Raw genomic sequence first — 27,881 nt, 5'->3', positions numbered from 1 at the left:
TCAGCTTGGAAGTTGCCTCTTCCCCTTCCCCCCTCCTTCTTATTCTGGTTTCTGCCCCACCACCTTTCCAGTCCTGATGAGGGGTCTCGGCCTGACAGGTTGAATCCCCTCCATAGGTTTGGCCTAACCTGCTGAGTTCCTCCAGCATTTGGTGTACGTGACTGAAGAAAGATTTCCAGCATCTACAGAGTGCAACTGTATTTACAATGTACTGCTATTCGTTTATTATTGTCAGATATATCAAGATAGAGTGAGAAGCTTCTCTTGCACACTGATCATTCAGATCAAGTCATTACATTGAGGTAGAACAAGGCAAAACAACAATAATCATGCAAAGTCTAAAAGTTATCGGGAAAAATGTGCACTGAATCTAAATGATAAAGATCATAACAAGGTAGATTGTGAGGTCAAGAGTCCGCTTGATCCTACAAGAGGTCCGATCATTAGTCTTATGACAATGGGATAGAAGCTGGCTCTGATCTTGTTGGCTTGTGCTGTCAGTCTTTTGCATCTTCTGCAAGATGGTGGAGGAGAGAAGAAAGAATGTCTGGGGCGGCTGGGGTCTCCGATCATGCTGGCTGTTTTGCTGAGTCAGCGGGAGGTGCAGACAGAGTTGGTAAAGGGGAGGTAGGTTTCGGTGATGTGCTGGACAGTCTCCACAATCCTACGGTTTCTTGTGGCCTTGTATGGAGCAGTTGCCATATCAAGCCATTATGTATCCGCGGGGATAGATAACAATAATCCTGCCATTTTTGAAAAGAGAGCATGCTAATTCCGATAACACACACAAAATGCCGGTGGAGTGCAGCAGGCCAGGCGCCATCTACAGGAAGAAGTACAGTCGACGTTTCGGGCCGAGACCCTTCGTCAGGACTAACTGAATGAAGAGATTACTATCTGCGCTCCACCAGCATTTCGTGTGTGTTGCTTGAATTTCCAGCATCTGCAGATTTTCTCGTGTTATGGTAATTCCGATGACCGAATCCGTTGGACTTCAGGAAGGGTAAGATCAGGGAACACAGCCAATGCTCATAGAGGGAACGGAAGCAGAGAGAGTAAGCAGTTTCAGGTACCTGGGTGTCAATATCTCTGAGGACTTGACTTGTCCCAACATATCGATGCAACTATGAAGAGGGAAAGACAGCCATTATATTTCGTGAGGAGCTTGAGGAGATTTGGTAATCACCTAAAACACTCAGAAACATCTACTGATGTACCATGGAGAACATTCTGACTGGTTGTATTATCATCTGGTGTGGGTGGCAGTGTTGGGGGGTGGGGGATGCTACTGCACAGGATCGGAGTAAATTACAGAAAGTTGTAAAATTCTATCACGGGTACTAGCCTCCGTAGTATCCAAGACATCTTCAAGAAACGATGTTTCAGGAAGGCAGTTTCTATCATTAAGGACCCCCACCACCCAGGACTGCCCTCTTCTCATTGTTACCATCAGGAAGGAGGTACAGAAGCCAGAAGGCACACACTCAGTGATTCAGGAACAGCTTCTTCCCCTCTGTCATCCGGTCCCTAAATGGACGTTGAACCAATGAACACTACCTCAATACTTTTTTATTTCTGTTTTTGCATTACTTATTGTAACTTAACTATTTAAAACACACATATATACTTCCTGTAATTCAGTTTCTTTCTATATTTATCATGTATTGCATTGTACTGCTGCCACAAAGTTAAAAAAATTCATGACCTGTGCCAATGATATTAAACCTGATTCTGTCTCTGATTCTGATGTGCATGTATTCCCTTGCTCAGGGATCATGGCTCCTTTAGGGTAGATGTGGATTAGATGTTTCTCCAGGCTATGGTGTCTAGAAGCAGGGGTCACCCTCTCAAAATCAGAAGACGGACATTCAGGATGGAAATTAGAAGAAATCTCTTCACTAGGTTAATGTTTGGACTTCTCGACCCAAGAGGAACATGTAGGTTCAGACACAGAATACATTCAAGATGTCTACATTTGCTCGGTCTCTGGCTTGCTCCCTTTTGCTCGATGCTGCCAGAGTCTTAGGTCTCGGACAAGCTTCACTCGATATGGTTTGTGGACCGGACTCTGTAGTTCACGCTATGATGTGTTTCTGGTTTCTGGTTGTTCCTTTTTTGTTGTTATTTTGTGTGTTTTTGTTTGAGGCAAACTGACTGTGTGGCCTGCAATCAGCCAACGACACTGTAGTGTTCTCGTGCACTGTGTTGAAACTCTGACTAAACACCAAGTTAAACTGGAGTCAATGAAGACAGAGTCATAGTAAAGTTAACCATTTACTGTGCACTCTTCCAAATGGTCCCCTAATCCGTGGAAGGACATCCTTGCCATAGAGGAAGTACAAAAAAGGTTCACCAGATTGATTCCTGGCATGGCAGGACTTTCATGTGATGAAAGACTGGATCGACTAGGCTTATACTCGTTGGAATTCAGAAGATTGAGAGGGGATCATATTGAAACATATAAAATCCTAAAGGGATTGGACTGGCTAGATGCAGGAAGATTGTTCCTGATGTTGGGGAAGTCCAGAACGAGGGGTCACAGTTTGAGGATAAAGGGGAAGCCTTTTAAGACTGAGATTAGGAAAAACTTCTTCACACAGAGAGTGGTGAATCTATGGAATTCTCTGCCATAGGAAACAGTTGAGGCCAGTTCATTGGCTATATTTAAGAGGGAGTTAGATATGGCCCTTGTGGTTAAAGGGATCAGGGAGTATGGAGGGAAGGCTGGGGTGGGGTTCTGAGTTGGATGATCAGCCATGATCATACTGAATGGTGGTGCAGGCTCGAAGGGCCGAATGGCCTACTCCTGCACCTATTTTCTATGTTTCTATTAACATCGCATGATGAAAAGGTGTTGCTTCTATAATGTGGCTTTCTGGGTAGACACGGAGCTCTTCACGATCATGCTGCATGCATGGCACCCACCTTTACACCTCCTCCGAACCGGAGGTTACACATAAGACGCGGCGAAACCTGAGGTGATGTTATCTCATGCCGTGATATACCATAGACAATGAATTTACCTTTGTTATACAGTAACTTAATTATCAACCTTCAACTTTAACTAGAAAATAGTTACAAACAAATCATTTAAAACGTAGACCCAATAAAGTCAAATTTTTTGCCATTTGCACAATTTGTTCTTTTCTTTGCACGTTGGGTGTTTGATTTTTTTCTTTGAAGGGGCTCCATGGTTTGTTTCGTGGCTGTCTGTGAAGAAGACGAATCTCAGAGTTGCATACTGCATTTATACTTTGATAATAAATGCACTTTGAATCTTTAATTCTGGAAGCAATAGGGGATTAGGAGTCGGAGCTGCCTAGTGTAGATGAGGAAAAGAGACTTCCATTGTCGAGGCAGTGAAGTAAAATAATCAGCTGATCAAATTTACATAGAACCTAACATATTTCAGACAACTTAAAGTACTTATCACACAATAAAAATAATTTAAATGAGGTCCTTGATACAGGAAATACAGCAGTTCATTTCCACAGAGCAAATTCCCCCAAAGAGAAATAGGAAAATCACATCAATATGCTGATTGAGGGAACAACCATTGCCCCAGGAGTCCAGGGAAAGCTGCCTTCTCTTCTTCCAAGGGACTGTTCACTGTCATAATGTGTGCTGGCAATATCGGAATCCAAGTGCAGAGGAAAGACAAACTCTGATGTAGAGGCAGTGACATGAGAATTCCAAAAGAATGTCGGTGGCTCGACTGAGTGACATTCTCAAAACTAGGACCCCACAATTAGTACTAATCAGGCGTCCACTTAAATACAGCAAGTGACATGGAATCCCTGAGCCTATCAAAATAAGTAAACAAGTTTAAACAGAAGGCATCGGGAGACTGCATTACAAAATACGAGTTGCTTGAGAAAAGCACAAAGAACTCCAAACAACTAATAGCTCTCATTAAACAATCAACCAATTCCGGTACAGTCCTCTTAAAACCTCAGAGCCTAATGCTCTCTGGTGCCCCCATAGGCCCAAAGAGCTCATTACAGTTTACATCCAAGCCAGAGAGTGGGCAGAGGCTTGTTTTAATGACTCATCCTAAACAACACTCTCAACTGTGCAGGATTTCCTCAGTCCTGTACCAAAGCAACAACTCAGGTTTGCACACACAAAACATCGGAGGAATAAGCAATCGATGCTTGAGGCCAACACCCTCCATCAGAACTGGAAAGGAAGGGGGAAAGTTCGGTTTCCTGCAGGAAAGATATAAGCAAGGTTGAAAGAGTACCGAGAAAACTTACAAGAATGTTGCTGGGTCCGGAGTTATAAGAAAAAATTAAATGGGTTAGTACTGTATTCTTTAGAACATCGAAGTTTGAGGGGAGATTTGATAGAGGTGTACAAAATTAAGAGGGGTATAGGTAGGGTAAATGCAAGAAGGCTTTTTTCTACTGAGGTTGGGTGGGACTACAGCCAGAGGTCATGGGTTAAGGGTGAAAGGTGAGAGGTTTAAGGAGAACATGAGGGAAAACTTCCTCACTCGGAGGGTCGTGAGAATATGTAATGAGCTGCCAACACAAGTGATGTATGTGAGCTTGATTTCAATGTTCAAGAGAAGTTTGGATAGGTACATGGATGGTTACGATCTCGGTGCAGGTCGGTGGGAGAATACAGTTTAAATAATTTTGGCATTGACTAGATGGGCAGAAGGGTCTGATTCTGTATGATTTTGTGTACTTCTTTATGACTCTACGACTGTATGATGTTTCCAAAAATGAATCACAAGCAACTCTGCCTGAACAGAAAGGCAGCAACTGCAACTGAGCCAATTAATCGGGTCGTTCTAAACTGGCGTCCAGAGACTGAAAATTGCCCACAGTCCCCTTAAGCACAGCAGCGAACCTTTTGTGTTTTTGCAACACATTATGAAGCCAACCATTTCTTTCTAAGTACAAGAAAACCTGCAGATGCTGGAAGTCCGTATAAGATGCTGCAGGAACTCAACAGTCCAGGCAGCATCTCTGGAAAAGAGTAAACAGTTAACGTTTCGGGCCGAGACCCTTCTTCAACACTGGAAAGGAAGGGGGAAGGAGTCAGACTAGGAAGGTGGGGGAAGGGAAGGAAGACGTACAAGGGGGGAGGTGATGGGTGAATCGGAGAGACGGGGAGGGCTGAAGTAAGATATGAGAAGTCGACTGGTGAAAGAGACAAGGGGTTAGAGAAGGTGAAATCTGATAGGAGAGGACAGAAGACCATGGAAGAAATCTGATAGGACAGAAGACCATGGAAGATAGTGAAGGGAGAGGAGCACCAGAGGGAGGTGATGAGCTGGTAAGGAGAAAAGGCGTAAGAGGGAAATGGGAATGGGGAATGGTGGTGGGGGGTGGGGCAATTACCAGGTTCGAGAAATCAATGTTCATGCCATCAGGTTGGAGGCTTCTCAGACAGAATATAGGATGTTGCTCTTCCAACCTGAGTGTGGCCTCATCGTTACAGTACAGGAGGCCATGGACTGGCATGTTAGAATGGGAATGGGAAGTAGAACTGAAATGGGTGGCTACCGGAAAATCCTACTTTATGTGTTGGATGGAGCGAAGGTGCTCAACGAAACGATCCCCTAATATATGTAACGTCTCACTGTATACAGGAGGCCACGCTGGCAGCACTGGATACTTTAGATGACCGCAACAGACTCATAGGTGAAATGTCGCCTCACGGGGAAGGGCTGTCTGGGGCCTTTAATGGCATGCATTGTCAAATATTCAAATTTAAAATACTGCAACTAGGAATTGTGGGACCGATATTTAGATCCTTGGGGTGTATGGGGTGGCCAGGGAGGGGTACTAACTCTGGTGAAGGGGCTTGCTGTGTCAATCCCGGGGCTGCTCACCTATCTTTCGTCACAACTGGATGCTCAGCTCTCACCCGCGGCTCCAGGTAGCCGTTTGCAGGTGACCGCGGCCACATCCCGGGTAGACCGCTTTGACAAGCAGGCTGAATCGGGTGAGACTAGCTGGTGGGCCTCATACCCTGGTGAGGGAGGGACATGCCCGTCCTAGAATGCGAAGTCACCTGCAGCGATCTGGGCAGGTGAGACAACAGTGAGATCCAATGGCCAGGAAGGCAGATCTGCAGCACTTCGAGGAGAGCGTAGTGAGTGGCGAGGCGCAGAAGGCGTCATGGTCATCCACTGCAACCAAGGGAGAGCCCAGTGGTGGCATTGCTCATATCACTGGACCCAGACTTCCAAGGTCAATCCCCGAAGCAATGCCTTTTCCACTTTAAAAACTCTCTCGCACAGGTTCAGAATTGTCATTGTCGGATATGTCAGACAACCAATAATCTAAACACGAGGAAATCTGCAGATGCTGGAGTTCCAAGCAACACACACAAAAAATGCTGGTGAACGCAGCAGGCCAGGCAGCATCTCTAGGAAGAGGTACAGTCGACGTTTCGGGCTGAGACCTTTCGTCAGGACTAACTGAAAGAAGAGCAAGTAAGAGATTTGAAAGTGGGAGGGGGAAGGGGAGATCCAAAATGATAGGAGAAGACAGGAGGGGGAGGGATGGAGCTGAGAGCTGGAAAGTTGATTGACAAAAGGGATACGCGGCTGGAGAAGGGAGAGGATCATGGGACGGGGGGCCTAGGGAGAAAGAAAGAGGGAGGGGGGAAGCCCCGATAATGGGCAAGGAGTATAGTGAGAGGGACAGAGGGAGAAAAAGGAAAGAGAGAGAGAGAAAAAAATTTAATAATAATAATAAATAAATAAATAACAGATGGGGTACAAAGGGGAGGTGGGGCATTAACGGAATTTAGAGAAGTCAATGTTCATGATCTCCTGCTGTTGATTTGGGAGACAGAGCTTAAAGATCACCACACTACCTGACAAGTCACTTAGTACCACGGCTAACTAGATGCCGTGGTCACTGCAAAGATGGCATATACCATGTTTTCTCTCATTTGGTTCCATGGCTTCCTCTACTGCTATGATGAGGCCTGGTTCTGGTCTGGTTCGAGGAGCAACACCTTATATTCCATCTGGGTAGCCTCCAACCTGATGGCATGAACATCGATTCCTCAAACTCCCAGTAACTGCACTCCCTCGCCCCCTCTCCCTCACCATTCCCCATTCCCATTTCCCTCTCTCACCTTATCTCCTTACCTCCCTCTGGTGCTCCTCCCCCTTCCCTTTCTTCCACGTCTTTCCCTCCTCTTCAATTAGATTCCCCCTTCCCCAACCCTTTTATCTCTTTCACCAATTGACTCCCCAGCTCTTCACTTCACCCCTCCCCCTCTTCCGATTTCACCCATCACCTACCACCTTGTACTTCGTCCACCCCTCCCCCCCAACTTCTCATCTCTTTTTCCAGTCCTGATGAAGGGTCTCGGCATGAAACGTCGTCTGTTCACTCTTTTCCATAGATGCTTCCTGGTCCGCCGAGCTCCTCCAGCGTTTTTTTGTTTATTATTATGTACGAGACTTGAGGTGGCATGTTCACAAAATGGCAGTGAATCTCCACGTGGGGTATTCAGAGCAATTCTGATTGCAATACATATATGTTGGGAGTATTTTGTCTGCAACAAAGGAAGATGAGAGATGACCTTTCTTCCATGGCCTTCTGTCCTCTCCTATCAGGTTCCCCCTTCTTCAGTCCTTTACCTCTTTCACCAGTCCACCTCCCAGCTCTTTACTTCATCCCTCCCCCCTCCCGATTTCACCCATCACCTACTACCTTGTACCTCTTCCTCTCCTCCCCCCCACCTTCTTACTCTGACATCTCATCTCTTTTTCCCAGTCCTGATGAAGGGTCTCGGCCCGAAACATCGACTGTTGACACTTTTCCATGGGTGCTGCCTGGCCTGCTGAGTTCCTCCAGCATGTTGTGTGTATTACTTGTGTAGCCCCCTGGTGGGCCTCAGGCTCGCTCAACCCGCTTTCGTCGAGGGGGAGCAGCCTTCGGTCCCGCCAAACTGGGTAATCAAGTTTGTGTGGATGCTGTGTGATGTATCCCACCCCACCAAATAACAGACAATACACCATATGCGAATAAATGAGTACACTTTATAGATCGTACTGGAACTATGTAATTAAAAGGAAAATAAAAGGCACCAAACTTATCAAAGTTCAACCACTTTGTGCACAACAGTTGGAGCTCAATCAACGGAGTCTTCTTTCCACCATTTGATCCCCTCTGACCCCCTCGATCCGCCACCTGAGACCAACCGCAGTGGTCGACCAGACGCTCCACATGAGTCTGTCTTCATCTCCTCTCCTCACCAAAGACCCTGGGCCTCGGACTCCCACTCTGGGTCCGTTCTGCCACCCAGCTTACATCATCGCGTCTCCTCTTCCAGTCGTCATCGCACCTTCTCCCTCAAAGTCCATGAAACACCTTACACTTGGAAGAAACCACTTACACTTGGATTTCCAGCATCTGCAGATTTTCTCTTGTTCGTGATGAGAGAAGCCCTTATAGATGTACAGAGAACTGTGCACAAGTCTAAGGCACATATAATCACAGTTCTTTTATTCCAAGGTGTGGGAAACTAAGTCTAGAGGACAGAGGTTTAAAGTGGGAGGGAAAAGATTTATAATGGGCTTGAGGGGTAAGATTTTCCACATGGAGGAGGTGGATATTTGGAATGAGCTGCTGGAGGTAAGGAAAGATGTAAATAAGGTTGAAAGAGTACAGAGAAAATATACAAAGATATTGCCAGGACTGGAGGACCTGAGTTATAAGGAAAGGTTAGGACTTTATTCCCTAGAATGTAGAACACTGAGGAGGTGATTTGAAGGAGAAATTCAAAATTATTAGGGATGTAGATATAGCGGTCATGGGTTAAGGGTGAAAGGTGAAAGGTTTAAGGGGAATATGAGGGAAACTGCTTCACTCAGAGGGTGGTGAGAGTGTGGAACGAGATGCCAGCGCAAGTGGTCCTTGTGAGCTCGATTTCAATGCTTAGGAGAAGTTTGGATAGGTACATAGATGGTAGAGATTTGCAGAGCTTTGGTCCTGGTACAGGTCGATGGGAGTAGGCAGTTTAGATGGTTCCAGCATGGACTAGATGGGCTGAAGGGCCTGTTTCAGTGCTGTACTTTGAGATGAGTATGGTTACAAATGTAAACAAGATATCTGGACAAGTATGTGAATGGAAATGGCACGAAGACATCTGGGCCAAATGGGACGAACTCAGCTAAGTACCTTGGTCGTCTCGGTTGACCATAAACATAGGAGATTCTGCAGAGGCTGGATATCCAGAGTAACACATAGAACATGTGGGAGGAACTCGCAGGCCAGCCAGTATCTGGAGAGGAATAAAGAGCCACCATTTCGGCCGAGACCCTTCATCAGGATTCACCCAGTCTTCAGGAATGTTCTCAGCCCAAAACATCAACTCTAGTCCTCTCCATAGATGCTGCCTGACCTTCTGAGTTTATTTATTTATTTGGCAATACAGCACAGAATCAGCCCATCCAGTCCTTCGAGCTGCACCACCCATCAACTCCCAACAGCCCCCAATTAACCCTAACCTAATCATGGGACGATTTACAATGACCAATTAGGCTCTTTACTGGTTCATCCTTGGACCTGGGAAGAAACCGGAGCACCTGGAAAAAAAACCCACATGTTCACACTCAAAGTGCTGGAGGAGCTCAGCAGGCCAGACAGCATCAATGGCAAAACATAGAACAAAGAACCTAAAAACCTACAGCACAATACAGGCCCTTTGGCCCACAAAGTTGTGCCGACCATGTGATCTACCCTAGAAACTGCCTAGAATTTCCTTAGCGCATAGTCCTCCATTTTTCTAAGCTCCATGCACCTAAGAAGCTCTTAAAAGACCCTATCCTATCTGCTTCCACCACCACTGTCAGCTGTACATTCCACACACCCACCACTCTCTGCATGAAAAACCTACCCCTGACATTCCCTCAGTACCTATTTCTAAGCACCTTAAAACTATGCCCCTCGCGTTAGCCATTTCAGCCCTGGGAAAAAGCCTCTGGCTATCCACACGATTAATGCCTCTCATTATCTTATACACCTCAATCAGGTCACATCTCATCCTCTGTCGCTCCAAGGAGAAAAGGCCAAGTTCACTCAACCTGTTCTCATAAGGTACGCCCTCCAATCCAGGCAACATCCTTGTAAATCTCCTCTGCACTCTCACAACCTTTTCCTGTAGTGAGCTGACCAGAACTGAACACAGTACTCCAAGTGGGGTCTGACCAGTGTCTTATGTAGCTGTAACATTACTTCACGGCTCTTGAACTCAATCCCATGGTTGGTGAAGCCCAACACACCATATGCCTTCTTAACAACACTGTCAACCTGAGCAGCAGCTTTGAGTGTCCTATGGACATGGACCCCAAGATCTCTCAGATCCTCTACACTGCCAATATTATATAATGTTATATTATATTTATCTTGTGTCTCCAAATAGGAAAAAGACTAAACAGTCGCCGTTTCAGGCTGAGACCTCTCATCAGGTCCTGGATTTTGTGCGTGTGTTGCTCTGGCTTTCCAGCCTCTGCAGATTTCCTCGTGTTTAGAACATAGAACAGTACAGCACAGTACAGGCCTTTCGGCCCACAATGTTGTGCTGACCCTTAAACCCTGCCTCCCATATAACCCCCCACCTTAAATTCCTCCATATACCTGTCTAGTAGTCTTTTAAATTTCACTTGTGTATCTGCCTCCACCACTGACTCAGGCAGTGCATTCCATGCACCAACCACTCTCTGAGTAAAAAACCTTCTTTTAATATCCCCCTTGAACTTCCCATCCCTTACCTTACAGCCATGTCCTCTTGTATTGAGCAGTTGTGCCCTGGGGAAGAGGCGCTGGCTGTCCACTCTATCTATTCCTCTTAATATCTTGTATACCTCTATCATGTCTCCTCTCATCCTCCTTCTCTCCAAAGAGTAAAGCCCTAGCTCCCTTAATTTCTGTTCATAATCCATACTCTCTAAACCAGGCAGCATCCTGGTAAATCTCCTCTGTACCCTTTCCAGTGCTTCCACATCCTTCTTATAGTGAGGCGACCAGAACTGGACACAGTACTCCAAGTGTGGCCTAACCAGAGTTTCATAGAGCTCCATCATTACCCTGCGACTCTTAAACGCTACCCCTCAACTTATGAAAGCTAACACCCCATATGCTTTCTGAGGTTTGTGAGGTTTGTTGAAGTTAAGTTGAAGCTGCGCTCTCTCTAACATGCTGGTAGAGAGAGTTTTGTTTGGGTTTTTAGCACTGGAAATAGTAACATTCCGACGCGTCTCATTAGCGGGGCAGCAGTACGGTCGCATTGTTTATTCCAGGGACCAGCTGATTGAGCTTATGCCGGCCGGTTTAGCGAGCAGAGCGGCGGACACCCCTGCTGAAATCTGGAGGAAAACACACAGAGAATGCAGAGGGGGATCACAAAGTCGAGGAAAGAGGATCGGGACGAGACAACAGAGACTTATGGAGAACAGGCGTTCGGTGGGTAATAAAATGGATGAGTTCACGGCGCTGGCCAGGCATCAGAGAACATTTCAGGAGTGCAGTGTTATGTGTTTTACTGGAATGGGGCTGCACGAGGACATACCCGGTCAAATCTTTTCCATGGACGGCTTCCAGACCGTTCAGGCTGACCGGAAGTGCACTGAGAGCGGTAAGCGTAAAGGAGTTGGGTGCTTACTGTTCTGGTTAACAACAGATGGTGCAATCCGGGTCACATTACGATCGAGGAACGTGTTTGTAGACCGGATATTGAACTTTGTGCTGTTGGACTTCGGCCATATTCCACCAAGATACAACACTGGGAGGTCGTTCCTGCCTGTGGCCATCGAACTTTGCAGCTCCTCCCGTGGAGGGTCAGACACCCTGAGCCAATAGACTGGTCCTGGACTTATTTCCATCTGGCATAGTTTGCATTTTGTTGTTTGATTGTTTGTGGTTTTTGTATTGCTATATTTATGCTCTATTCTTGGTTGGTGCGGCTGTAACAAAACCCAGTTTCCCTTGGGATCAATAAAGTATATCTATCTATCTATCTTGTGAGGACCCACGCGTTCCGTGGGGAGGACGGACAGACTGCTTACAGAGGACAACTCCCCCAGCGTTTTGTATGTGTGTGTTACTCTCGGCTTGGGCTGAAGGTCCTGCGTCCATGCCACACAACTGTGTGGCTGGATACGCACGCTCCCATATCACAGGAATACTTTGGATCATGGTCAATTATATTTTGCCCTTGAAGAGCACTAGCTATTGATTTCTCCTTAATATGCTGGTAGGACATCAGCCTCTCACCTCACTCTGTGCGAGCTTCTAATGCGACTAAATGTTTGTTGAGCAGAACATTTCACCTTATTATAGGAGAAACTTTTAACTTTTTATTGGAGGGCATAACCTCAAGCATGACGAGTCAGCAAGTTAGTACACCCCAGAGTGTCAGCCTGGATTATAAACTCCAGTTCTGGCAGGGAGCCCGAATGCACATTCATCTGGCTCAGGGCCAAGTGTGCTGTCAGCTGAGATGAACACACCCCCTGCAACATGGGGTTTATGGTTCTGGGGTCAGGCTCTTCAGTTCTACTGAGGCTAGACTTTCGATTGCAGTCAGACATTCAGTTCCGATCGCTGCATGACCAAACCCTTCCTCAGGAACACAGGCAGGAACTGGTGTTTTCATTGAAAAGGCTCTTTCTCTTCCCTCAGGACCCCTGGTTTAGACTGCTTCCATTATATTGCCTCTCTGAACTAGCTGCAAGAGGACGGCTGATCCCATCCATCTCAATATCCCACATGTTTTTCCACTTGTTGATGGGGGTAGGCGTCAGTAAAGCCGCACCAGTATGCATTGCTCAGGGCGGCACGGCTCGCCGAGCTGCTGCCTCGTAGCTCCCGTCACCTGAGTGAGTTCAACCCCGACCGTGGGGCGCCCTCTGTCTGGAGTTTGCATGGTTCGCCCTGTAGCCGCATGAGTTTCTTCCCACATCCCAAGGAGTTGTGGGTTGATATATATCGCCCCCAGTGTGGGGGATGGGTGGGTTGCGAATCTTGGCTGTTGAGGGGAATGTGGAAAGTGTAGAGTGGGATTAGTGCATGTGGGTGTTTGAAGACTGGCAGAGACTCAAAATGGGCTGAAGGGCCCGTTTCTAAGTGCATATGGATGCATGAGGGCTTGCAGGGATCAATGGGCTGAATGGCATGCTTCTGTGTGGCTTGTCTCTACAGTGTCGGGAGGTGGTGGGAGGCTCGGAGTTTTTCGGACGGACTCGGAGTCGGACTGTGGTCGGATGCTTCTGGGATGTTGCACCGGCAAGTTGGCGGCGCTGGAGGTTCACCGTCTGTGTGAGATGATGGGACTTTCGAGAGACTTTGAGATTTTTACTGTGCCCATGGTCTGTTCTTATCAAATTACGGTATTGCTTTGCACTGTTGTAACTATATGTTATAATTATGTGGTTTTTGTCAGTTTTTAAGTCGGTTTGTCATGTGTTTCTGTGATATCATTCTGGAAAAACATTGTATCATTTCTTAATGCATGCATTACTAAATGACAATAAAAGGGGACTGCGTGTCCTCATAATCATAATAATAATCATAATACAGTTCAAGAAATCACACAGGCCCTTCAACTCACTGAGTCCCTGCTGACCATTGATTGCCCATGTATCCTCATTAATCACATTATGCGCCATGTCGTGTTGACATGGGCGATCACGGTCTTTCCATTACCATGATCGCCCTTAGTAGATTTTTTTCCAACAGAAGTGGTTCACCATTGCCTTCTTCCGCACAGAACCTTGACAAAACAGGGGACCCCAGCCATTACCAACGCTCTTCGGAGATTGTCTGCCTGGCGTCAGTGGTCGCAGAACCAGGACTTGTGATCTGCACCGGCTGCTCGTACGACCATCCACCACCTGCTCCCATGGCTTCACATGACCCTCATTGCTGGGGGTGGGGGGCTAAGCCGGTACTTCACCTTGCCCAGGGGAGTCCTGCAGGCTAGTGGAGGGAAGGAGCACTTTACACTTCCTTTGGTAGAGACGTATCTCCACTCCATCACGATTGCATATGAATCCCATTTACCAGAACTTGGTCCATAGACGAAGTGCTCACCTGGTTATTTTTTTTAAATGCTATGAGTTTCTCCCTCTCCCACTCTCTCAGGCCGTGCCTTCCAGATTCCATCCATCTACTGGGAGAACTATTCTTCCTCAGATTACTCTGAAACCTCCTACTCCTCACCTCAAACCTATGTCCTCTGCTTATTGACACCTCTGCTAAGGGGAGACATTTACAAACATCTATCCTTTCTATGCCCCTCACGGTTTTGTAACCCTCTGTCATTTTCCTCCACTCCAAGGGAAGCAAGCTTAACCCAACCAGTCTTAAAGGTTCAAAGGTTTAATCCGAGACTGGGTAAAATACATTTACAGAAAGCTAAGAGAGATGGAGGTTTAGCATTACCTAACTTTAGATTCTATTATTGGGCTATTAATATTCGACATATGAAATTTTGGTTACTTGACCAGGACATACTATCTATTCCTAAATGGGTAGCATTGGAATTACAATCTGTTCAGGGTTATACACTTGGCTCTATTTTAGGCTCCTCTCTCCCTTTTGATTCGAAACGCCTTAAGCAGGTCTCTAACCCGATAGTTAAATATGCTTTGCGCATTTGGTTTCAATTCAGAAAATTTTTTGATCTTAATCAATTCGGGTTAGCGATTCCTATTTTAGGTAACATATTTTTTCCTCCCTCTTTTACGGATCGCGCTTTTCAAACTTGGAAGACTAAGGGTATTTTACGGTTTTTGGATTTATTTTTAGATGGTTCCCTTATGTCTTTTGAACAATTATCTAATAAATATAACTTATCAAGAATACATTTTTTTAGATATTTACAAGTTAGAAATTTCCTAAGTACTATACTTTCTTCCTTTCCAATGCTTCCTCCTACATATATTTTAGATTCGATAATTAACCTCAATCCATGTCAGAAAGGTGCATCGGCTATGATTTATAATATTATTATGAAACTTAGGAAAGCTCCATTTGATAAGATTAGGGTAGATTGGGAACAGGAATTGGGGCTTACCATTTCTGTGGATGATTGGGGCAGATTTTACAATTAGTTAATATTTCCTCTATTTGTGCTAAACATTCCCTAATTCAATTTAAAGTGGTTCATAGAGCACATATGTCCAAAGATAAGTTAGCGCGTTTTTACTCGCATATTAATCCTTTCTGTGATAGATGTTCGGGGCAGATAGCCTCTTTAACTCATATGTTTTGGTCTTGTCCTACTTTGGAAACTTTTTGGAGAGATATTTTTAATATTATTTCTAAGGTATTAAATATAGATATCTCTCCTCACCCTATTACTGCTATCTTTGGACTACCTAAAATTTCTAATAATCTTTCCCCTTCAGCCCGTAGAATGATTGCATTTCTTACTTTAATGGCGAAAAGATGTATTTTACAACATTGGAAAGAGCTTAATGCTCCAACTACCTTTTTTTGGTTTTCTCAGACGATTTTATGTTTGAATTTGGAGAAAATTAGAAGTAACCTTTATGATTCTTCATTTAAATTTGAACAGATTTGGGGACCTTTTATTCGATATTTTCATTTAATGTAATATTTACCCTTCTTGTTTTTTTTTTCACTGTTTTTAATGGAGGTCGGGATTGAGGACGTGATTTTAAGTTTAACTCTGTTTGGTTTCAAGTTAGCCCATTGCTTTGCCTTGCTTTTAGTTAGTTGCACAGTGGGTTTTTTTTGGGGTTTTTTTTTTCGTTTTTTTTTTCTTTTTTTCCATTGATATATATAAAATTTAGTATACTATTATGTTATCTTGGTTTCTTATGTTTAAATTACATTGTTTGTAGTATTTTTTTTGGTATTGATACCTTTTGGAATTTTATTATACTTTAACATCGTATTAATGTTTATATGGGTTACCTTTTTTGTATACTTACTCAATAAAAAGATTTAAAAAGAAAAGAAAGAAAGGTTCAAAGGTTCATTTATTATCAAGGCATCTATGCTGTATACAACTCTGAGATTCGTCTTCTCCAGATAGCCACGAAACAAAGAAAACCATGGAAGAGGAACAGCAAACCCACCCCCCCAGACAAAAAATGAATGGTAAAATGATCATCAACCCCCCCCCTCCAACCGCACCCAAACCCCCCTCCCCGACACAAAAAAAAACGAGAAAGGACGGGCGAAAACATAGAATATTAAAAGCCATAAGACTGAAAAAGTCCTCAGCTCAAGTCCTCAGTCCAAATCCATAAAAGGAGAACCTCGCTAACATCCTCCGACATAGTTGACAGAGTAAGACACCACTCAAACGGGCATAGCGAGCCGCCACACGGTGGTGGGCAGCCACAGTCTCCTTCTCTAGCAGCAGAGGGGTCCCATCAGCGATCAATAGGCAGGCCGTCCGGCACTGAGTCCTCACTTTCCTCCCGTGCTCGCCTCGATGTTCCAGTCTTCCTTGACACTTTAATCGGCAAAATGGCGTCCAGCGCCAACTTGAGCCCCGTCTCGAAGTTTCTTCGCCTCGAGGCCGTGACTCTGTCTCTCTCCATAACTGAGTGACTTCATCTCCGAGAAAACAGTGACTCTCCTCTACGCCCTTGCCAGAGCCATCATGGCCTTTCTGGGCGATAGTAATTACAACTGCACAGAAGTCCGAACGTAGCCTTTCCAGTGTTTACAAAGTTGCACCTTGAGTTACAAGGAGAGACTGGATAGGCTGGGGCTACTTTCCCTGGAGCGAAGAAGGATGAGGGATGGTCTTACAGAGGTTGTTGATTCTTGAGGGGCACGGATAGGGTGGATGGTCACATGACAAAAGGTCTCAGCCCAAAACGTCGGCTGTTCATATCCCTCCAAAGGTGCTGCCTGAACACGTGAGTTCCTCTAGCATTCTGAGTGTGTTGCTCTTAAAACTATGAAAGAATTGACACGGGGCCTGGAATGATCACAAATCCTGGATAACTACCAGCAAGGTCACCATAGAAACATAGAAAACCTACAGCACAATACAGGCCCTTTGGCCCACAAAGTTGTGCCGAACATGTCCCTACCTAAAAAATTACTAGGGTTATCCGTAGTCCTCTATTTTTCTGAACTCCATGTACCTGTCCAAAAATCTCTTATCATATCTTCCTCCACCACTGTTGCCAGCAGTCCATTCCACGCACTCGCCACTCTCTGTGTTAAAAACTTACCCCGACATCTCCTTTGTATCTACTTCCAAGCACCTTAAAACTGTGCCCTCTCATGTTAGCCATTTCACCCCTGGGAAAAAGCCTCTGACTATCCACACGATCAATGCCTCTCATCATCTTGTACACCTCTATCAGGTCACCTCTCATCCTCCGTCGCTCCAAGGAGAAAAGGCCGAGTTCACTCAACTTGTTTTCATAAGGCATGCTCCCCAATCCAGGCAACGTCTTTGTAAATCTCCTCTGCACCCTTTCTATGGCTTCCACATCCTTCCTGTAGTGAGGTGACCAGAACTGAGCACGGTACTCCAAGTGTGGTCTGACCAGGGATCATCTCACACATCCAGAGAAACAACATGGAAACAGGCCCTTCAGCCCATCACCTTTCTGATGACCACCAGGCTCCCAGTTATACATTAACGTAAATATTCTTCTCCCTGCATCGCTATCATTTCTCACTTAGATACCAGGGGCAACTCACAGCGGCAAATTAACCTATGACCAACATGTCTTTGGGGTGTGGGCGCAGGGAATGTGCAAACTCCACACAGACAGTGACGGAGCTTGGGTTTGACCCTGGGCCGCTGCAGCTGTGAGGTAACAGCAGTCAGAGCTGTCCGAATGGGCTGCCCGGCAACTTCTGACTCGGGAAGAATCAGGAATCGCTTCCCAACCCTCACTCGTGGTCTTGCTTAGGTTGCCTAAAGTGGAGTCACTGATGTAAATACACATCCGTGCATAGCGATATCCAACAAAGAGCAATGGTTTGGTGACCAGGTTCTCCAGTGGCTGAAGGTGCTCAGCAGTACCGTGAGATTATCTGTCTATGGCTATGCCCACGGGGATTTTATCTGACATTTCACACGAAGGGAAGCACTCAGAGCAGTGAAGCACCCCATCGGCATTCCCAGGAATTTCAGCCCAATGCACAGCAGCCTCCCTCAAAGGAACAAGTGCAGCCACTGGGCCATAACGAGCAGGAGGCAATTTACCTACAAAGGGCGTGCATCGAGATAAACGCCCTTCCATTTACATGGCAATGAGGAGATGGCTTCATTCTGGCCAAGTATGGTTGCCATCAAATTCCGGGCTGACACCATCTCTATCCTGGGCCCGACATATTGATGCGATCATGATAAAGACCAAGCCAGTGACTAGTTCATTATGAGTCTGGGAAATTTGATATTTCGCCAAAGACCGGGACATTTTTAGTGATGTACGGTTAGAGTTTTCTAGCAGGTTTGCATCACTGCCTGGTACAGAGGCTCCAACATACCAGATTGAAAAAAGATGCAGAAGGATCGACAGTAAGGAAAGCGAATGATACATTGGCATTCATTTCAAGAGGAATAGTGCATAAGAGTAAGGAGGTGTTGATGAGGATCTATGGGGCACTGGTGAGACCTCATTTGGAATACTATGTGCAGTTTTGGGCCCCCTATCTTAGGAGGGATGTTCTGATGTCGGAGAGAGTTCAGAGAAGATTCACGAGGATGATTCCTGGAATGCAGGGGCTAACATACGAGGAGCGTTTGTCAGCTCTTAGACTGTATTCATCAGAGTACAGTATAGAAGTATGAGAGGGGATCTCATAGAAACATTTTGAATGTTGAAAGGGTTGGACAGAGTAGATGTGGGAAGGCTGTTTCCCTTGGTGGGTGAGTCCAGGACAAGAGGCCACAGCCTTAGAATTAGAGGGTACCCAGTTAAAACAGAGATGAGGAGACATTTTTTTAGCCAGAGGGTCGTGGATTTATGGAATTCATTACCACACACAGCTGTGGAGGCCCGATCATTGAGGGTGTTTAAGGAGGAGATTGATAGGTATCTAATTAGTCAGGGTATTAAGGGATATGGGGGAAAAGCCGGAAATTGGAACTAGATGGGAGAATAGTTTAGCTCATGGTGGAGTGGCGGAACAGGCTCGATGGGCCGAATGGCCTACTTCTGCTTCTTTGCCTTGTGATCTTGTGAGGACATAGAGCCAGCCAGCTCCATTAAGGGCACAAGCCACCCCGACCACTGAGAGCCACTTCAAATGACAGTGCCTCGAGAGGGCGGCATTGGTCACTGAGGACACCCGCAAACCGGAAAATGCCCTCCCCTCATTATTGTCATCAGGGAGGCGTTACAGGAGCCTGAAGACCCACGCACAGCGTTTTGGAAACAGTTTCTTCCCCTCTGCCACTGAATGGTCCATGAACACTACCTCGCTACTCCACCTTCGCATTGTCTATTGCGTCTTTCGCTGAACTGCTGCAACAAGACGACGCATTTCAGCCCCACCTACCAGCCTCGTGCTCGCTGCTGCTGGAGGAGGTGTCTGCGTATGGCGGTCTCTTTCTCTCTGCGTCCGAGTGATTTTTCTCTCCCTAGATGCTGTCAGTAGATGATACCGGAGAGGGTTTAATCAATGTCGATTGTCGATTTGGACTCTAATTTGTGTCTGGGCTGTGTTCTAGTTCGGGTCATTCTGTTACTACTTTTGAGTGATTTTTGAATCCAGGCAGATAATGAACGCTGAACCAGAATGTACCAAAATGTGCCTTTGGATTTTGTGTTTTGATATTCTGTGGTTTTGCTCTTTTTTTTGTTGTTGTTTGTGTGATTTTTTTTGTGCGGGGCAGGGTGGATTTGATGTTTGATGTGTTCCTTTGGGCAGATTGGCTCCATAGGCTCTTCTTGTTTCATGGCCGTCTGCGGGGAAGATGAATTTCAGGGTTGTATACTGCACACATACTTTGATAAATAAATGCACTTTGAACTTTGGTAATAAGTCTGATTCTGATCCTAAGGGAGGGATAGATCACCCTCTCCCCAGAGAGGTTGAACAGGTGCTTGAAACCCTACAACTCCCCCCAGAACTAATGATCTCCCTGGAGTTACACAGCAGTACAAAGGGAACTAGGATGCATGAGAGAACAAGTTAACACATTGCTCAGTGTAAAATGTGAGTCATGTACAATCAATTGCTTCTTTGCGGGGAGAGGGCAGAAGGGAATTCCCTGAGGCTGAAAGAATGAATTTGAATACCTTAGCAATGCACGTATAGTTTGTTGTGCCATACTGGTGGGCAACACCGTGGCACAGTGATTAGTGTTGCTGTCTCACAGCTCCAGGGTCACAGGTTGAATTCCAGCCTTAGGTGCTGTCTGCGTGGAGTATGCACGCTCAGTACTGGTTGACTGGCCACTGTAAATTATCCATAGTGAGTAGTCAAGTCCTCCAAGAGGGCCACGACCTTGTTGTAGGGTTTGGAGGCTTGTGTGCTTCAATGAGCCAGAGAGCTATGTTGGTTGGAGTCAGAACCTTGTGCTTTGGCTCTTGGTAGGGTCACCCATGCCCAACAGGTCAAAGGATAGAAGCAAGACTAAGAGTGGTCCACCAGTCCTCAAGTTCGGGTGTTCGAATGGTTAAAAAGAACAGAAACAGCAATGAAGTATCCTTCTGTATCTGTGAGCAACGTTATGGACCTCCAAAGACAGAGGACCTTCATTCTCCCTATATGCCAGCAGCATAACAGGCAGTACACAGGCAAGTGCCAAGGGAAACTGATGTATATATCACAGAGAGCTAGGGCACAGGGGAGCACAGCTGGTGGGATTGCTTTATTGGGACGGGCATGGACTTGATGGGCCAAATAGACGCTGTTGCTTGCAATTGATAGATAAGTCTGATGCTTCCAATATCTGATGTGTTTCTAAACATTTTTAGGGAGATAGTGAAATTGTCAAGCAGAGTGAAAATTGAGCCAGGCCAATTGGATAAGGCGGTTGTTCTAGTCATAGATTCTCATATAACGTGGAAGCTGGCCCTTTGGCCCAACTCATCCGTGCTGACCGAGCTGCTTACCTGAGCTTGTTGCACTTGCCGTGTTTGGCCCATTTCCCTGCCTGCCCTACCTATCCACGAACCGGGCTGAAAGGGGTTCGTCCTGGCGTTCTTGGAGTCCAAACGTGTGACGGGGTCGGGGAGAGTCCTTGTGTCTGGCTCTAAGTTTGGGTCGGCATTTTCAGACCGTGGCATGGTAAAGAACCACCTTCTGCTGCATGACACCTACCCAGGGTCAAGGCCACCTGAAACTGATACAACCGAAACACCAGTTGGAGCTTCTCTCTCCACGCATGCTGCTCGACCTGTTGGACATTTTCCGCCGTCCACTGTTTTAATTTTTTAAATGCCCACCGTCCACAGGGGATTACCGTGGAAACTGGGTGAGACAGAGTCGCATCCACCCCGCCTGTGAAAGAAAGGCCCACGCCGGATGATGATTACGACAAAATAAGATGCGCGGGAGTATGGCTCCCAAGACACTCAAATCGGGTCCCCGATTACTGTGAATGGCGGCCAGGCTGATGGGCTGGCGTATCGTCGCTACAAGTGCCCCTCCCCAAAAAAAAACTTCTTAATCAATTTAACCAACCAGGCACCCCCTCCAACTCCCTCTCTTGACTCCCTCCGCAATCCTCGCCCTACTTCGGCACCGCACAAGGTGTTCTCAATCAGAAGAATAAAACAATACGTTTAAGAAACTTGATGCGCCAATATGCAATAATTTACACGGAGGAGCAGGCCAGACTCTTAAGAAAGCAGTAAAAATGTGCATTTAAATGCGACTTATATCGATTTGTTATTCTGTTGGTGCGTTATTGCTACCACATCGTTCACGCAGCCAAATGCAAACCGCAGCCTCTGGAAACTACCCCCTTCTGACTCGTTTTAATGTTGCACAGAACGCTTGCCGACTGCAGCTCTAATCATGACCAGTATCTCCTTCCTTTCAAATCAGAGATACAAAGTTGAGCAGAATGTTCCTTGGCTGCCGCTGCGTGTTTGATCCCTGCACGGCGAATACGTTGATAGCCTCATGATTGTCCAGTCCCCCCGTCCCCCCACGCCCTCTCTGGGATTCAGAGGTAGCTACCGAACCTCCGTGTTTGCGTGTGTGTGTGAGAGAAAGAGAGTGAAAAATATATATATACACATTTACCCATACATGCAATTCCACGCGCACACACGCATTCATTAAAAGTATGCAAGACTGTGTTTGTGAGAGTGTATGATGACACGAGTTTGCGTGTTTGTGAAAGAAATGTGCGCGTGTAAAAATGTGTGAGAATGTGATAATTCAGTCGCGTATGCGAAAATGCGAGTCTGAAAATGTGTGTGGACGTAGATGAGAGAGTGTTCTGCCAAAAACTTTGTGTGAGAGAGGGAGGGAGAGGGTGTGTTCCCGATGGCCAGAGGAATTTAGACAGAGCTCCCAGATATTATTGCGAAAACACGACAATTTCCACATCCATATCTTTACCATATTAGTTTTTGAAGCAGAATACATATTCTACCTGACAAAATCAGTGATCTGGAAAATAACACATTTACAAATGATCTTGTAGCAGGAATTAAAATAAACCACCATTGGAGAGATCGAATTTCTACCAATGTCTCTCTCCCGCCAAGATAAATTCCTCGACTCTCATATTTGCAATTGAATTTCTCAATCCCTTTCAAACGCCGCTATTATTTCCTAAAAGCGTTAAAAATCGAGGTTATCCGCAAGATTTGCCGTGCTTTCGAATTCCAAAAGCAAATTTCCAACATCTTATTTAATTAAGTTATCTCGCGCACTTCTTTCAATGATCAGTAAATAGTTTAAAATAATCCGAGCTATAGTTTTCATAAAATTAGTGAGTAATAATATAAATTATTCATGGTTAATGTAGGAGAGCTGAAACAAACTACATACCGAGCGCCACGATTGCATCCTAGTCAAGTATCTGAGAGGACATCGATCTCAAAATTGCAACACGGGCGAGCAGGGTGTTGGCGGATGGGCTTTCTACTTTCTGCAGGTGAGCTCTACCTAGAGTTTGAGAAAATCGAAACCCCACGATTCCAGTTCCCTTGTATGCTGAGATGTTTGTTTACACTTGGAGCAATATCTTTAGATTAATATTACATCACAACACGCCATTTCCAAACGGCTGTTAGATTTATAAACCCCCCTCCCTCTCCCGCTGCCTATCTCTGAATGCCCCGCTTGAGCATTCGATGCACTCCCTCTCTATATATCCAGCTCACACCCAAAACTGATCCCCCCCCAAGTAGGATTTACTGACTAACTTTTATAAAACTACCATTAACGGAAAAAAACAGTATCGATTGTTTATTTGTGTCGCTTTTTAATTGAAATAAATGACATATTTTAACGCCCCTGACAACTACCGTGCCAAATTACGCACTCAGCTCTTCAGTTGAAACTAATCTTCGTTCAGTTTGTCCTTGCATCTGTTTGTCTTCAGGTGCTCGGTACTGATCGTTAGAAGGACGCAGAGAAGTTTTCCATCGTAAAATATTTATCAACAGTAATGTTGACTAATATTACTGAGCATCTGTGTCTGGGGAGTGACCGCCCGTGCCTAAAAGTGGCCCGCGATCGTCAGATAACCCTTAATCTCATGATGTCCCGGGATGCTTAACAGAAGACGGGGACTGCCCGTCTCCCGCCACTCGCCAGTATTTATTTAAAATCTGCGTGCGCTTGTTGACCTACAATTTTAATGATTGTATTTTATTTAATGGTTCACGTTGCCCCCGATGATGCTCGCGAACTAACGAGAAGCTTGTGGGGGGGGGGGGTGGTGCCGATGGGTTGCGATGTCCTCTCTTCACGAGCAGACCGAGCGAAGGGAGACACCGCGAACAAACGGCGGGCCCGCTATAGAACCTGGCAAATTTAAAACAAAAGCCGCGGCTTCATCACCCACTGTCAGAGGCATCGAACTGGGGAGTTAGGCATATAAAAGTCTAATCTGGTTAAAAATAAAACAGTTTTTTCAAAAATTTACTTTGTCCCACGATCTGTGTTGTGTCTGTTATGGCCGTCTTAAAACAAGCAGTTCGCCTTACATATACACAGCTTTATACAATTAAAATAAAGATTAATAAAACTACGTATAAATGTACCGCTCCAGTCATATATTTGTGCATATATTTATATATATATATATATAAATTCCGCCCCCTCTCTTTACGTACATTTATACAAAATATATGCCAATATAAAATAAATAGAAATTTAAAGCTAGATTAACGCAGATATCGATATTTAGACAAATATAAATATATTTGCTCAAACTGTATTCAGGTAGTTAGACATAACACGGATACAGAGCTGAGTGCTTGTATCTGTGCGGGGTTCAGCTATTTCCCTATATTTGTTCGGTACACGGATCACAATGTGCTCATGAATGGTAGGAGAGGAATTGCGCCCGATCCCCTGTAAATGCCCGACTCCAGGAGCAAGATGTCTTTCGCTCCCCTGCGCATTTCTGGCATCGAAATAAAAATGGAGGTCAGTCAAGAAAAGAGGTGCTCAAAAATCTGGATGAATTGGGACTGCCGCTGTTTCCGTTGCTGGCTGAGAGAATATTGACGATCTTTTTCCCGTATTTGAAAGTGCTCCCGAAGTAACCTTGAACGGAATGCCTGGTCGACTTTCGATGAACCCGCAGTTAAATTGTACCTGTAAATGTGGTTAGGGTTGGATTCTACAGTGTTTTAATATAGTTAAAAAGTTAATTAGGAACAGCGCTTAAGTAACCATCGCCTTAATTTATCGTTGGATTGGGACTAAATCATGAAGTCCATCATTTACAGCTGATCTTGAATTGAATTCGTTGGATGATTTTTTTCTCTCTCTCTCTCTCGCTCCCTAGACAAATGTGCTGACTACACATTTATTCTTACAAGTTTAATGTTTGAACGGGTCGGACTGGTTTTGAATGCGTGCGGAGTTGCAGCTTGAACATAAACGCGCATCTCTTGTCTACCCCCCACCCCACCGCTCACCACCGCCACCACCACACCCATCCTCCCTCCCCCACCCCCTCCCACCCTCCCCACCATCACCCGCCCCCCCCCGGGAGTCAGCTGCAGGTCATCGCCCGGTTGAGGCTCTCATATGCCTCCTGGAAAGGTGATGGATCGCCGCTGTGATCTCAAGAAAAACAGACAAAAGGACAAACTGCGTTACTTTCCCCGGGCCATGTCCCTCTCCAGAGCATTAGGCGAGGGCTGAGTCCTTTAACAAGCAATCTGGGGCAAGACATCTCCCAGTTAATCACTCCTCCAAGACGAAGAGACTTTTGTGTCTGTGTGTGTGTAAGCATAGGAGAGAGCTTTTTGACATTTTGTCTTAAATTTAATATATATATATATATTTAATTGAAAATGCAAAACAAACAGCCGAGGGAGAGACTAGTTTTTTCGCGTTATTGGGGAGGTGCCGGGTTTAAATGGTTAACTCTTTCGATCTCACTTAGTGATCAGCGCATTCTTAACCATTATCTCCTCCCCGCCCTTTGCATCCTTGAACTGTATTAGTAACCTAACTATAAATGCAAAAAGCGCAGATCACCGAATAAAACGGGGGGAATCCTTCAGAATAAATACGTTATTCTCAGGTTTGTAATCCCCAGTGGATAGCAACTTTTTTAAAAAAACAAAAATGCCCACAGCCATACAGAAAACCAGCTGGTTATGGAGCATTTTCTGGAAATGGTGGGGGAATTAGGAACAAAATAGACCAAGGGGTTAAATTGAACCCGGGCGAGGGGATTTTGCGCTTTTTAAAAAAAAATTAGGGGTGGAGGTTGCGGAGTTAGACTGGAGAGTCGAGCTGCGCCCCCTCCCCAAAAGATAACATTACGGGACTGGTCTTGCACCCAAGTCGGACTGTAATTCGCATTGTCGCGCGATTTGGTTGAAACAATCGAGCAATGGAAGGAGCGGCCCGTGGAAGGGGAAATCTGAGGCACGCAAATCTATTGAAGCGAGTTTCTGATCTGACTGGATTTTCTTTTAAAAGGGGTGGGGGGCGAATGGGGAAAATAAATGATATTGGAGTAAAATGTATCGAGCACGAGATTAGAGGACACCAAACTCCTGCGAGTTTATTAATCCCAACAACAATATTTCGGCGAAGGAACAAAGGTGAAAAAAAAGAGCAACACGCGCAAAATACTGAAAGAACTCAGCAGGCCAGACAGCATCTGTGAAGGGGAATAAACAGTCGACGTTTCGGGCCGAGACCCTTCATCCGGACTGGAAAGGACGAGGAGAAGGGAGATACACAAGGCGAAGAAATAAAAGAGAGTCGTTGAATAATTCTAACTTTGTAAAACTTTGCCCCATTTAAGGCTAATTTCTCCCTCCGAGTTGGTAATCAAATTATATTTTTTTTAAAAAGCAAGGCAGATCCTTTCCTTCAGAATCGCAATGAGAACGATGTTAATTTCTGAGCTATTCCGAACTGGACTGACTGCAGTGTGGCACACGCACACCCTGTCCGGCGTGAACTGTCCGGTCTAATTGGAAGTCGTCCCTGCAACTGGCGTATACCGGCGAAACCCCCCACAGAACCCGTAATGAAAATCAAAGCTGAACAGTTACCCTGGTTGTTATAGGGGAGGGGCGGGACTGTAAGGATTGACAAACAAGAGAAAATCTGCAGATGCTGGAAATTGGGAATACTGTTTAATTTAATCGAGCAAACACGTAATCTCCGAGAGAGGAAAATGGTCAGAAATTGGGTGATGGGTGAATTAGACGCGTCTCTCGCCTGACGTTGAATATCTTTCCTTTGCTTGATTCAATTATCTTCTTTTAACTTTAGAAGTGCATTTGGAAAATTGCACCGTCTTAGTTTTTCAAGCAGACTAGGAGAGACATTTCAACTCTGGGTGGGGGGGGGAGGCGGTTACAGTCAAATTAGACGGGATTACACCCAAATGAGATGAAACTATGTTACTTTTAATAGTATGTATTAAGAAAATTAACTATTACACAAAGAAGGGCGGGGTGATATTATTGCAGATCCCTTAGCTGGGCTGCTAGAGTGGCAGAATTAACCGCTGGCATTTATTTCTTTACCTGGTCTGTTTATTTAAAAATACATTTAGTGTCAGGTTTGGTTTACAAAAACAAGCAATACCGAAGACAAATGAGGCGTCATTAAGGCTTTTCTACACAAATACACAAGGAATACAAGGGATTGAGGGAGGGCGCTGAGACAGTATTTGTTATTTCTGCGGAAATCACTTCGTTACAATCTGAGTTGAGGGAAATTCCGAGGCTTTATTTTGGAAGGGCCTTTACCCGTCAGTGTGTCAGGCGCGATTTACTAAAGAGAAAATTGCTATGTGGAGCCAGGTCTTTCTCTCCCCCTTTTCCTTTAAATAAATAGATGGATTATTCAGGAGGCGGGAGCAAGATTCACTGCAAAGACTGTTAGCACCCCCCCGCCCCCCCCCCCAGCGCACAGCGACCGAGACACGGGAAGCAAATCCGAAACGCTGGATAAACAGGGGTCCGTCTCCAGAAGGATTTAAGTAATGCGTAGTTCTTCCGCCCTACCCACCTCTTTCCTAGATTTTGTGTTGCATTCAGAAATAAGTTTATGTAATTAGAAAGACAGACAGACAGATAGATATACAGGTTTATGTATAGATATAGGTAAATAGATAGATATGCAGACACACACACACACACTCATATATATATATATATATGTGAGAAAGAGAGAGAGAGATAGATAGAGAGATAGAGAGAGAGAGAGAGAGAGAGAGAGATGGTGGGGGAGTGAGAGAGAGAAGTATATAGATTTTTAAAAAGAGATCAACAC

The 27,881-nt window shown here is 45.3% G+C and overlaps 1 protein-coding gene across 3 annotated transcripts in view; it reads right to left on the bottom strand.

Moving 5' to 3' along the window:
* The window catches only part of LOC134352662 (homeobox protein Meis1-like), a 439,361-nt gene extending 416,205 nt beyond the window's left edge, over positions 1-23,156 (bottom strand). Inside the window, exon 1 of one of the 3 annotated variants that reach the window (XM_063060012.1) lies at positions 22,944-23,156. In XM_063060012.1, the coding sequence (XP_062916082.1) occupies positions 22,944-22,961 (18 nt within the window). In that variant the 5' untranslated portion in view covers positions 22,962-23,156. The remainder of the gene's footprint in view (positions 1-22,943) is intronic. The other 2 variants (XM_063060007.1, XM_063060013.1) reach the window with 2 other exon arrangements.
* Between the last annotated feature and the right edge of the window lie 4,725 nt (positions 23,157-27,881).

This window comes from Mobula hypostoma, chromosome 10 (genome assembly GCF_963921235.1).
Source record: "Mobula hypostoma chromosome 10, sMobHyp1.1, whole genome shotgun sequence".
Taxonomy (NCBI): Eukaryota; Metazoa; Chordata; class Chondrichthyes; order Myliobatiformes; family Myliobatidae; genus Mobula; species Mobula hypostoma.
This window is presented reverse-complemented; position numbering and strand designations above follow the sequence as displayed.